Here is a 14,101-nt window from a genome sequence, read left to right on the forward strand (position 1 = left end):
CTCCGTCTCAACAACAACAACAACAAAAAAATAAAGATCTATTTTACTTGTAAAGCTTAGAAAAAAATCAGAAAAAGAACCAATATTATTCTAGTTGATATGAAAAATTTTTTAAAGTTCTATGACACAGCAAGCAACATTTCTGCAGGAAAATTATTAACATGGCAGAATATTAGTGGATAAAATAGTCCCACCTTTCTCTCTCTCTTTTCCCTACTATGTGAAGAGAAATTGGGTAGACGATAGCTTCTAATGGGCTGCTAATTTAGTCTGGTTTGTACTGTCTCTTTTAGAGCAATTTTTGTAGCTCTTCAGGATAAGAAAGTGAGAAAGTCAACTGGGGATTAAATCTTTGACGACATCTGTTTCAGGTCCACAGGGCGAAGAGGGGTTTCCAGACTCTCAGCTGATGGGACTGGGGCTGTCTACCCAGGAATAAAAGATTTACAGGACACAACGCTGCTTCACATTGCACGAGGGCCATTGTGGGGCAGAGATACTCCCCAAAGCCCCCTAAAACCAAATCTAAGACCCACAGATAGAAATTTTTACAAATTACTAGCCTGGATGAAAATCTGGCAAGAAAAGGGCTAAAAAGAAGCTGAGTGATCAGAAAATTTAACACATTTTAACAAAAGCTGATCAAGGGCAGTAACTTAAATGACTTGAATGTACGATGGCTTCAGCATCTCAGGAGTGGATGTATCTGTTTGCGCAATATGGCAAACTCTTGACTCTGGCCCTGCATAGTTGGAGTTATGGAAGTTGATATTTTTTCTACCCCACTATGTGCCTTCTAAATACTGCGACCCACAAGAGAGTTCTGTTTGCCCACTTTTGACACGAAGAAATTAATTCTATCAGACACTGCAGAAACAGGCAGGCTCTTTCCCATCCCATGAATATTCAGGTTTCCATTGCCATGAATACAAGACCTAGTGAGGTCTGAGAGATGTAATTAAAATGCTTCTACAGAAAAGAGAAGTCTAGTTAGTGTGTCCAGTTGTATTGATTTAACCCAGCTTTGCCTAAATGCTGCCATTCTAATTACTTGTCCTGGTGTAGACTAGGGACCAATCGATATTTGTAACTTTCTCAAGGATTTAGGAGAATATTGGTGTGCTCTGTTCTGTTAGTTTTGAGGCTAATAGGAAGAGTGTTATTGAATTACATTATAGAATTGATAATGGTGGCTTGGCACCACTCTCTTAACAACGAATGGGATCAACAGTGGCATGACTGAATGAGCCAGATGGTTATTCAATCAGATGGTTGCTAGCCTCCAGCATGGGCTTGGCTGGTAGGAGGATTCCCCTGAACCAAGTAATGGTAGGTAGCTTGGCCTTGAGACTTAGATCCATGTGCCATCTCTCTTCCTTACTAGCTGTGTGACTTCAGGCAGGCTAATCTTTTTGTGCCCATCTCTGCATTTATAAAATGAGATTGAGGACAGCTGTCATGTCTACTTTTTAATATTTATCTATATTTGTAATATCTAAAATCCACATTATTCAATTGGGCTTCCATTTCTTATGGGTATGTTTTTGGTTCCTAGAGACAAATTAACATCAACTATTTGGCTAAGCTTCCTTATATCTTCCAAACAAGAAACAGGGTATTTACCTGTAGTTGTTCTTCCCAATATTCTTTTTTTTTTTTTGAGATGGAGTCTCGCTCTGTTGCCCAGGCTGGAGTGCAGTGGCACGATCTCGGCTCACTGCAAGCTACGCCTCCCAGGTTCATGCCATTCTCCTACCTCAGCCTCCCGAGTAGCTGGGACTACAGGTGCCTGCCACCATACCTGGCTAATTTTTTGTATTTTTAGTAGAGACAGGGTTTCATTGTGTTAGCCAGGATGGTCTCGATATTCTGACCTCTTGATCCGCCCGCCTCGGCCTCCCAAAGTGCTGGGATTACAGGCGTGAGCCACCGTACCCAGCCCTTCCCAATATTCTCTAAATCTGGCAGGGATAAGACTTGTAAACAGTGTGAGTCTAAAAAGTTTACAGAATCATGGTTTCGTGTTCAAGTACAGACAGTGGTCAGCCCCTTTGCTCTGGTCTTTCTTTTTAAAATCAGAACACAGACTGTTATAATCTGTCAAATGATGATTTTCTCATGACCAATATTCAGGGAGTTGGAAAACCAAATGAATATATAAGTGTCAAAGACCGTTGTGAGGATAAGTGGTATATAATGTGTTTGCTGCCTTGAGCAAGACAAACAAGTTAAAGTTGTACACTTATAGAGAGTCACAGTATAAGAACTGAAAGAGACCTAAGAGAGGATTTGGTCCAACCCTTCCATTTGACAGATGGGGAAACTAAGGTCTACAGTGATCAATGGCTTATGTAAGGTTTTAGACCCTTTGTAGGGGAATTTACTGAACATTTATTTATTGAATGCTTACTATATACCAAACATTCTAAGGTACTAGAGATGTGGAGGTACATAACACACAGTCCCTGTTCTCAAGAAACTGACAATCGAGTTGGGGAATCAGACCCATACGTTCCTGCCAATAGTGAGTTCTAGATGTGATGAGTGCTAAAGGAGAGGTAACTACACAGAGCTATGGGAGGATGTGGGAGGCACTCACTAATTAAACAGGGGGAGAAAAATGCTACATATGAAGAATGAGAGAGGAGTAAACTGAGAGGTTACTTCAGGCAGAGGGAGAAGCATGCATGAACAGAGACTCAGAAGAGATCTCAGAGACCAGCTCCTCACATAATTTTTTTTTTTTTTTTTTGAGTCAGGGTCTCTTTCTGTCTTCCAGGCTGGAGTGCAATAGTGTAATGTAGCTTATTGCAGCCTTAACCTCCCTAGCTCAAGTGATCTTCCCACCTCCCTAGTAGCTGGGACTACAGGTATAAGCCACCACACTGGCTAGTTTTTAAATTTTTTTTGTAGAGACGGGGTCTCACTATATCTTGAACTCCTGGGCTTGTCTCAAACTCCCGGGCTCAAGCAATCCTCTTGCCTTGGCCTCCCAAAGTGCTGTGATTATAGGCATCTTTACCTAATTTTAAAAATTCCTTATATACTATCATGGAGAGATGATAATTCCACTTCTGTTGGATCATTTCCAGTGAGAGGAAAATATTACCTTATGAGACAAAAAAGATTTAGCTCTCACCTTTTCAGTTGGTGTTGCATGGTGTCTAGGAGTTTGTCAGATTTTTATCTCTTCATTGTCACTGAATAACAGGCATAGAAATAGCTGATCTTTAACTCCCTCTTGAGGGAATAAGAAAATGTCGTGTGTCTTAGGACCTTTGACTTACAGAATGTTAGAGCTGGGAGGGACGTGAGAGATCATTTAGTCCAGTGGTTTTTGTCTTTTTGTGTGTGACTCATGGACCCCATTTGGAGAATGTGATAAAGTCTATAGATGCTCTCCCGCAAAACTCATGTGTGCTTCTGACACAAAATGCTGTGCACAGTTTCAGGTATTCATGGATCCCTGAAGCCCATCTTGAATTAAGAAACCTTCTTTCCATTTTACTGATGAAAATCTGAGGCTCAGAGAAGTAGAATGGCATGAAAGAGAACAATGGAAGTAATTCCCCATGGGCCAGATGACTTTGTGAGCAGATGAGTCAGACACATGGGCCAACCATTAACAATCTGGTGATGTTCAGGGGAGCACTGACTAATTACCAAGTGAAAAGGAGATGAGCAGTAGCAATGGAAGTGTTATGAGCAGTTTTTTAAAAATCTGAAAGTTGGTTTCTGAAAAGGGGATTTAGATTTTTCTCTTTGGCTCCCAGGGGTAGATTCAAGTCCAAAGGGTAGAAAAGAACTTTTGCTAGACAGAGCCCTCCACTAATGGAATATGTTATCTTGAGAGATATAGGACTTCTTGCACTTGACTTTTTGGGGGACACAGAACCACCTCTCGTAGAAGGGACTTAAGCATCACAAGAGTTTGAACTGGGTGACCAAAACTGGACATCATGATGTAACTCTTAGAAACATAATCACATATACTAGCTAGGAAGGAGCTCAGGTCTCCCAGACAGCATGGTAAGTAACGTGAAGAAAGTTCAGGTTGGCTGAGATATCAGGTGGGAGGTGGTGGTAGTGGAGAGAAATGAGACATAGAAATGTAAGTAGAAGTGAAAGAAATGTTGAAGGATCTTACAGAGCACCATGGCTGGTATTTTAGAATGAGGGGGCTGGGCGCGGTGGCTCATGCCTGTAACCCCAGTGCTTTGGGAGGCCGAGGTGGGTGGACTGAGGTCAGGAGTTTGAGACCAGCCTAGCCAACATGGTGAAACCCCATCTCTACTAAAAATACAAAAATTAGCTGGTCGTGGTGGTGCACACCTGTAATTGCAGCTACTTGAGAGGCTGAGGCAGGAGAATGGCTTGAACCCAGAAGGTGGAGGTTGCAGTGAGCTGAGATCAAGCCACTACACTCCAGCCTGGGTAACAGAGTGAGACTCCATCTCAAAAAAAAAAAAAAAAAAAAAAGAATGAGGGCTTGTATAGAGTAGTGGTGGCACAGAAGGATGAAAGCAAAGGCTATTAAAGGGGGAATGCACACAATCAATGGTAGCAGCACTAGCAAGCACCTAAAAAGGCCAGAAGAGAGACAGACTGTGGTGATGAGCTGTTTCCATCTGCATGTCTGTGTGTTGCAGAGTCTGAAGTTATAGTGAAAACAGGACATGCAAATGGAAACGTCCAATGATCTAAAGTGTTGGCAAGTGACAAAAACATAGCAGAAATGCCCACTAGGCAACTGAAGATATGAGATTAGAGTTCCAGGAGGTCAGGGTGTGAGACAGATTAGGGGGCTATCTATAGACATGAATTAATTTAAAATTTAAGACTGGATACATTTTCAATGGAAAAAAGTATAGCATGAGTAGAAGTCTAAGAAGTTCGCCTTCAAGGCTGACTGCAGTGTGGAGATGGAATAATTTAAAAGATGTGAGAAGGGAGAGTCAGAGAGTTACAGGAGATCTGAGATTCGAGTGAAATAAGAGCCTGGCAAAAAGCAAGCTTCAGGGAAGAAGGGTGATCAACAGAACTATGGTTTTATTTTAGTGTACACTCAACTGTGTGCTTTGGCAGGTAAATTATAGTAATGTTCATTTTGGCAACAACATAGGCAGTGCAGTGTGAATTATAAAGTGCTTTTAAATCGATTATAGATATATGTTAAATAGCATTTTCTAACATTACCTGCCTTAGTAAATATCACTGTAACTTTTTTCTGTCCCAGTTTCTCTTTCAGTAAATTAGAAATTACTTTACTTAAGTTTAATAAGTGCCTTTCACATCCTCATTTTAAGGAAGATGATTTCTGCCATCCTAACATAATAAACTGGGAAAGGTACACCAAGGTGACATGCTGTGCCTGGGCCAGCTTAGTCAATGAGGCAGCAGCGGCAAGGACTGAGTTTAGCATCCTGATGTTTGTTTCTTCAAGCAAGAATTAAAAGCAAAATTAAACACTGACTCAGATTTTAAGAAATAACTTTTGAGAAACAGAACAAATGAAATCAGTTTCTCCACCATTTAAGTATATCTCTTGGAGATCTATAGCCTCCCTTTAGGGGACATACAAAGTCAGTTGTGTTGCCTTTGTTGAGTCCCATCTTACATTCAAGCAGATATGACTGCAAATTTTGAAAACAGATTCTCAACATTAAACTGGAGCTTATGGAAATATCAGTAGAATGAAACACAATATTCCATCCCTTTACAGAGAACATTTACTTGCAACTCAGGATAATTGGTCATGTGTATTATCTACTTATGGTTGCCACTCACAAGCAGAGAACTTTTATAAGAAGGCTGGAAAGAGAGGTATATAGAGGCTTTCAGGTTGATACTGGATTCTTTGGCAAAAGTGAAAGGAAGAGGGCATCATTAAGAGAAGAGAGCAACATAGTATTTCCTGGGATACCATCTACTTCAGTAGCTTCAGAGTCACAGAAAATGGTGTGTTTCTATAAATCTTATTTACTGAAGGCTGACATGATGATTAACATTCCAGTACATAGTGGTATTTAACTTCTCATTAAAATGACTTATCTTGCCTCTTATTATTACTTTTAATGATTATTTAGTACACTTATGCTTCCCCCTTGAGGGTAAAATGTAGAAGGATTTCAGAGTTAGAAGGACTGAAGATTTAGATTTAGAAATATTCAAGATACAGCCAGGAAGTTATCTTTTAAGAATCTGCCCAGACTGGGCACAGTTGCTCATGCCTATAGTCCCAGCACTTTGGGAGATCAAGATGGGCAGATCACTTGAGGTCAGGAGCTCAACACCAGCCTGGCCAACATGGCAGAACCTCATCTCTACTAAAAGTACAAAAATTAGCTGGGTGTGGCGGTGCACGCCTGTAATCTCAGCTACTTGGGAGGCTGAGTTATAAGAATCACTTGAACCCGGGAGGTGGAGGCTGCAGTGAGTGGAGATCACGCCACTGTACTCCAGCCTGAGTGACAGTGAGAGGCTGTCTCAAAAAAAAGAATCTGCTTGCCCACATCTTTATCATCAGAGTTTATGGTGTCTGTATTTGCTAATGTGATACACTGCTGCTATTTAAAATACTTCTACCCAACATATCTATCAAAGAAAAGGCAAACCAAAGTATAATATAAATCTTTTTTTTTTTTTTTTTTTTTAGATGTAATCTCACTCTATTGCCCAGGCTGGAGTGCAGTGGTGCCATCTGGGCTCACTGCAACCTTCACCTTCCAGGTTCAGACAATTCTCCTGCCTCAGCCTCCCAAGTAGCTGGGATTACAGGCGCTAACCACCACGTCCAGCTAATTTTTGTATTTTTAGTAGACACGGAGTTTCACCATTTTGGCCAGTCTGGTCTTGAACTCCTGACCTCAAGTGATCTGCCTGCCTTGGCCTCCCAAAGTGCTGCGATTACGGGTGTGAGCCACCGCACCCAGCTTTAAAATCAATCATTTATGTGAAATAATCAGAATGTGTAATAGGCACAGTCATTTTGCATTATTGTCCAAAAAAAAATGCGAAGTCCTTGAGGCAGGGGGGATTTTGCTTTTTTAGTTGCCATTTTCTCCCTAGGCACTAGCCAAGCGTTTTGTCTGTACAGTAAGCATTCAATCAATATTTCTTGAGTAAATTATTTAGTACAGATGTTTTAGGAAATGGGTGAAGGACAGTAAGCTATTTATACAAGTTGGTTGCTTTAATCAAGTTAAAACCAGACTTAGATTGATCTAGTGAAAGTAGGCTAGATATTGGCATGTTTCTTTTGGAAAGAAAGAGAGGAAGGGCAAGAAGGGCAGTTATTTCTTTACAGCTTATTCTAGTAAGCAATCCCATCCCCAGCTCCCTTCCATGAGTGGGAGTGCTTTGTCCCTGGACTGAAACATTGGTACTAATCTAGAGGAATCACCACCCAGCAGAGGTTAGGCCTTTGTCCTTCACTGCAGCCTCGGTCCCAGAAGACGGAGTGCTGAGAAGACGGAAGGTGACCGGTTGCAGGGACCAACAGTAATTCAGATTCTCATCTGCTTCCCTCTCCTGGACACCCCAGCACCTCCCCACACCCCCGTTTCCACCCTGATTCTGGGTGGCGAGAGTGCAATCTACATAGCTCACACTTACTTGGCAGCAGCATCTTTTCTCAACTGTTCATGCTTCATGAGGAGATTTTTCCTGTCTCGGAAGGCTTTTCTGACCTTGTACCCTTTGTAGACAGCTTGGATTTTGAAGGCGGCGATGTCTTGAATGGCTGCGATGGACAGGGCACCGTGCTCCAACATGAACTGGATCACTTCATGGCGCTCACCAAGCAAAGCATAATCAAGGGGTGTGTATCTGAAGTGGGAGGAAGATTTCTTTTTTTTTTAATTTTAGAACGTAATTCAAGGCACAATTAAACTGAAAATATTATTATGTAGCAGAAGGAAACTTCATTTTAGATGTGGAATATTCCCCAGGCAAAGCCACCTTCTCCATAACAGGGCTGTTCTTTTTCACTCCAAGGGGCACAAAACAAGGTTGACTACTTGGGTCAGGTGCTTTGTGCTGCTAACCATGGCAGTTCCTGAGTTTTACTCCCTGGCAAACAAATAGGGGCCTATTGGAAACACATGATCACTTCCCTTCTTTCCCATGTGCCAAATAATTCCCTGCCCCTATCTAAAAAGGTAGTGAAAATATTAATTGTGAGATTTGTAAATTTGAGCCCATGATTACTGATAGTTAATGCTTATGAAGTAAAAAAACAGAGCTCCAAATGGAGAAATTCGGTATATGATAAGAATGGCCCTTTACATTTCTGCAGAAAAGATGAATTACTAAATAAATAGTGATGGGACAACCAGGTAGCCATCTGGGGAAAAAAAGATTCTTATACCACATTTTATACCAAAATAAATTCTGGATACAGCAAATATCTAAATATTTTAAAAAGGAACCATGAAAGTACCAGAAGAAACCAGGAAGATTAAAAACAAAATGATGTTGGAAGTCTTTTCTAAAAAAAAGATACAAAAGGCCTGGGTGCAGTGGCTCATGCCTGTAATCCCAGCACTTTGGGAGGCCGAGGCGGGTGATCACTTGAGGGTAGGAGTTCGAGACAGCCTAGCCAACATGGTGAAACCCCATTTCTACTAAAATTAGCCAGGCATGGTAGCACATACCTGTAGTCCCAGCTACTCAGAAGGCTAAGGCAGGAGAGTTGCTTGAACCCAGGAGGTGGAGGCAGTAGTGAGCAGAGATCACGCCACTGCACTCTAACTTGGGCAACAGAGTGAGATGCTGTCTCCAAAAAAAAGAAAAATTTCAGAAACCATAGAGAAGATTGACAAATCTAACCACATAAAAATAACAAAATTTTACAGGGTAAAAAAAACACCAAAGACAAAGATAACAGTTCTCAGAAGAGTAAATACTAATAGCTCTTAACATATAAGAAATACGTTCCACCTCACTAATTTAAGAGAAATATGAATTAGACTAACATGAGAAAGTACCTTTCAATGATGATCAGATTTGCAAAAATCAGAAAACTTAGTAAGACACTGCACTGGCAAGGATAGAGTCAGGCTCTCTCATATACTACTTTAACTTTTAGGGAGGATGATTTGGCAATATTTATCAAAATTATTCACACATATATGCCATTTGACATAGCCATTTCACTCTTAGGAATTTATCTTACAGATCTGCTTTCATGTGAAATGCTTTATGTACAAGGCTACTCATGGAAGTATAGTTACTCATAGCAAAAGAATAGAGACAACCTCAATGTCTATCAACAGAGGACTGCTTAAACAATGCACAGGCCATCTATATAATGAAGACATCTGTATATGCAGTCATTACTGCTGTATATGAATAAATAAGTAACAATCTCCAGGATGTCTTGTTAAATGAAGACAAAGAAAAAGGCAAGAAACAGGAGTTATTATGGCATGTTCTATTTGCATATTAAAAAAAATCCCTGTATGTTTATCTATGAAAATGTATTTCCAAAAGTTTTCCAAGAAACTTCTAACAGTGATGCCTCTGGGGTAGGAAAACTAGCTGTCTCAGAGGCAGGGGTAGGAGGAACATTGAGTCTTCAGTGAATATCCTTTTACATTTTGTACAGTGTATATACATCACTGTTTTGACTATAAGGGATGAATATTATTGTCATATTGTTGTATATTTAAATCTTAAATGGCAGCTTTCTAGATGTGCTATTTTTGGCACATTCTTTTTCTTTTTTTTTTCTTTTTTTTTTTTTTTTTGAGACAGGGTCTCACTCTGTTGCCCAGGCTGGAGTGCAGTGGTGCGAACACAGCTTACTGCAGACTCGACCCCTTCTGGGCTCAAGTAGTCCTCCTGCCTCACCCCCCCAAGTAGCTTGGACTATGGGCATGTACCACCAAGTCTGGCTAATTTTTGGTTTTTTGTTTTTTTGAGATGGAGTTTTGCTCTTGTTGCCCAAGCTGGAGTGCCATGGTGCAATCTCAGCTCACTGCAACCTCTGCTTCCCAGGTTCAAGCAATTCTCCTGTCTCAGCTTCCCGAGTAGCTGGGATTACAGGTGCATGCCACCACACCTGGCTAATTTTTTTTGTATTTTTAGTAGAGACGGGGTTTCATCATATTGGTCAGGCTGGTCTCTAACTCCTGACCTCAGGTGATCTGCCCACCTCGGCCTCCCAAAGTGCTGGGATTACAGACGTGAGCCACTGCACCCGGCCAATTTTTGTATTTTTTGTAGAGATGGGATTTCGCCATGTTCTCCAGGCTGGTCTCGAACTCCTGAGCTCAAGCAATTCTTCTGCCTTGGCCTACCAAAGTGTTGGAATTACAGGCGTGAGCCACTGCATCAAGCCCATTCTTTTAAAAAAATTTTCTTTTTAAATTTTGGAAACATAAAAAATTGGGTAAATACACAGAGGAAAATAGCTATCATCCATATTCCCACCTTGAGAATTAACCACTGTTCATATCTGGGAGATATGATTTCCTTTTTTAAAGAAAAATTACTTTGTCAAAATGATATAGATTTTATGAACTCAAACACTGCAAAAAAAGAAAATTGAAGTAAAATTTCCCCTAATTCTACCATCCAACAATTGTAATGATGACTATCACTTTTTAAACAACTTACTTTACATTTCTAAGCCTCAGTTTTCCTCATCTGATAAACAATGTAATACGCTGCAGACCTGGCATGAGGAGAAAATGGAAAAATAAGTATAAAGAGGATAGCAATGTTCCTGGCCCAAAGGAAGCAGTTAATAAATGTCAGCTCTGATTATTATTACAGGACATTCACTGCTGTATGGTTTGCAATACCACAGCAGCTTATCAAAAATATTATCTCCATAGGACCCAAACTAGTATCTATGACCATCCTATGACCACCACTGATGCTGATTCCTCTCAGGATGACTTTGACCAGCCCAAGGCCATCAAAGGTCTTGGGAGAAAACATCAGATGATTTATGAGGCAGAAAAAAGGATGATTATATGGATGCATGACTACACATAGAAAATCATCCAATTATAGAAAAAAAATGATTTCTCTTCAAAACTTACCTAACAGTCACAGTTAAGACATAAAAGGAAGAGGTTTTTCATTTTAGGAGTATTTTGATCACTTTAGTAAGGAAATTGAGTTTGGGAGGAGACCCCAAACACTGAAATTAAGGAACTTCCATTTTAGGACAGCTTCATTTGCCACTTACTGTTCAGGGACCAGAAGGCTGTAAGTAGAGAGGCATCTATATAAACTTTAAAACATTATTTATAAGTGGATAATATTTTTTAAATTCAGGAGAATTAAAAAAATTCTTGCTACAAGTTCTAAAATGCCTTCCTTGATTGTGCTTTCTCTAACAGAAAAAATTACCATAGAGTCATTAAACCTTGCAGTAGTAGAGCTAAACTGAATTCTAAAGGTCATTTAGTTCAATACCTTCATTTTATAAATGGATGAACAGATTCAGAGAGGTTAAGCAACTTACCAAAGGTTATGTAAATTGTTTCTATAGAATGTAGACTAGAACTAAGATAACATGTCTCCCATTTCAGTAATCCTTCCACAACACGTATATCAATTACTTAGTATGTTTCCTATCGAATAAAACTGTTTCTTAAATCAATGTGCAAACAACATATGTATTTGGTAAGTTTGATCATTTTTTCTATAATTATTAATAGGTAGTATCCTCCACATAACATATAAGCAGGATTAACAAAATTTAGTTTATAAAATGTAGGGCCCAAATTATTTCTTTACCTACAAATATTACGAAAGGAAATAACATGTAGCTTAATATATCCTAAAGAAGGCTCATCTGGGAGTCAGGGGACCTGTGTGACCCTGGGCATTCTCTTAACTTCTCTGGTCTTTTGTTTCCTTATCTGTAAAAGGGGAAAGGAAGAAAAGAACTAGACTTCTTAGGCTGCTTCTGGATTGAAAATTATATCTTAAGTGTTTTACTGTAAAAAATTATATTTTATTACAAAAAATTTTAAGCATAAAAAATGTAGAGAGAATAACACAATAAACCTTTACATACTCAATGCCTAAATTTAACAATTTTTTGCTACATTTGCTTCATCTAGCCCCTTCCTTTTTATTTTTGCTAGAGTATTTTTTTTTTTCTTGAGACAGTCTCATTCTGTCACCCAGGCTGGAGTGTAGTGGCTCAGTCTCGGTTCACTGCAAGCTCTGCCTCCCAGGTTCACGCCATTCTCCTGCCTCAGCCTCCCAAGTAGCTGAGACTACAGGCACCCACCACCATGCCTGGCTAATTTTTTGTATTTTTAGTAGAGATGGGGTGTCACCGTGTCAGCCAGATGGTCTTGATCTCCTGACCTTGTGATCTGCCCGTCTCGGCCTCCCAAAGTGCTGGGATTATAGGCGTGAGCCACCGTGCCTGGCCTTTGCTAGAGTATTTTACAGCTAATCTCAGAACTTCTATCATTTTGTCAGAGGTGTTGGAACCAGAGGACTCTACCTTGAGTGAGGGCTAGGAAAATGAGGCTGGGGCTTGCTGGGTTGCATTCCCAGAAAGGTATTCCTAGATGTTTACAGTTAAGGGAACAGACTGATAATGTTTACTAAACAGACCCAGACTTGAGAGAGTCCTAATATCCTGATATCTGGAGAACAAAGGCATTCCTAATTTTGCTTTAAAGATAATAATATTGATTCTTGCAAAATGTAGTAATTAAGAAAATGAATTCTTTATCACAAACCCTTGTAGCATAGCACATCTCCCCATAATCCTTTTTTTTATCTTGTATATAAACAAATATTATACCTAGGGTGGCCTTGTTCCTCCTCTTACTTTTGGGAATGTCCTACTCTGTCTACAGAGTAGCTGTACTTTTACCACTTTACTTTCTTAATAAACTTGCTTTTGCTTTGCACTGCGGACTCGCCCTGAATTGTTTCTTGCGAGAGATCCAAGAACCCTCTCTTGGGGTTGGGATTGGGACCACTTTCCTGTAACATCTTTATCTCTTTGTGTTTAAGTATTCATCAGTAAATAATATGGGCATAGTCACAATGCCATTATTATACTAACAAAATTATCAGGAATTCCTTAGTAAAATCTAAGGACCACTTCATAATCAAATTTACCCAATTTTCTAAAAAAATGTATTTTTGTAATTGGTTTATTCAAATTAGTATTCTCATTTTTTTATTCAGAGACACAATCCAAATATCTAGCATCATTTTAAGATTGAAGTCTATACCTAGCATTTAAAACAAGTGTGATCATAAAACACATTGTGATTATTACTACTGAATCTTTCTTTATCCCAAATTCAATTTAGAAAAATTCAAGTGCTGTGAATATTCCCATCAGTGTTGGGGTGAGTGTGTCACACCCCTAATAGTTATTGACTGAAAGTCAGCAGAAGCTGGCAAAAATTATGTCTATACGGTGTTCATCAACTGACTAGTGTCAATGTATGAGAAGTAAAAATTAGCCCTACACTGATGGTAACCAACCAAGAAACAATGTGGATATAGACAACAGACAAGATACAATTGGACCTGCCATGTGGCAGGGAATGGCCTGATGGGATGAATAGAATGCCTAAACTGGAATGTCATTAACGTAAAAGGCAGTGCCAAGTTCTGACATTTGTACATCAAGGTACATTACTGATGAAACATTAACAGAGATTGGGTTATTGCCACTGTCTCTTTTTATCTATAGTTTGGCAAGTACAGTTATGAGGATTTTTCCTTTGGTCTTTTGGTCTGTAATTAACATATGCTTATTCCAGGAGAGAGTAAACACCTTAATTCATGCAGTTACTTAGGTCTCATATTCAAGGTTTAGCATATAAATGGAAATTGAGTTAAAAAAATTTCATTGTTTCCTTAAAATATAGCAGTCAGGCAGTAAATGCTGTTACACAGAATAAATTTTATAGAAACAAAACAAGTCATCACTAAGTCTGAGGATTCTTAAACTTTCTTTCTTTTTTTTTTTTTTTTTTTAGAGTTTCAAAGGGAGACATCTTCAGCTGTCCCTCTAATGAGGGAAGTTTCTGAAAGAAGTGGTAAGGGGGTTGGTTCTAGAAAACAGGAACATGTTTCCTCTGAGATGGACCTAGAGAAG

The 14,101-nt window shown here is 39.5% G+C and overlaps 1 protein-coding gene across 12 annotated transcripts in view; it reads right to left on the bottom strand.

Moving 5' to 3' along the window:
• Positions 1 to 14,101, bottom strand: part of INVS (inversin) — a 235,046-nt gene that overhangs the window by 23,535 nt on the left and 197,410 nt on the right. For all 12 annotated transcript variants that reach the window (XR_001887727.1, XM_017884326.1, XM_017884321.1 and 9 more), the window contains one exon: positions 7,615 to 7,827. Coding sequence is in view for 11 of the 12 variants with exons in the window: in XM_017884326.1 (XP_017739815.1) it covers positions 7,615 to 7,827 (213 nt within the window). In the remaining variant the exon portion in view is untranslated. The remainder of the gene's footprint in view (positions 1 to 7,614; positions 7,828 to 14,101) is intronic.

This window comes from Rhinopithecus bieti, unplaced genomic scaffold (assembly GCF_001698545.2).
Source record: "Rhinopithecus bieti isolate Rb0 unplaced genomic scaffold, ASM169854v2 scaffold_12088, whole genome shotgun sequence".
Classification (NCBI taxonomy): domain Eukaryota; kingdom Metazoa; phylum Chordata; class Mammalia; order Primates; family Cercopithecidae; genus Rhinopithecus; species Rhinopithecus bieti.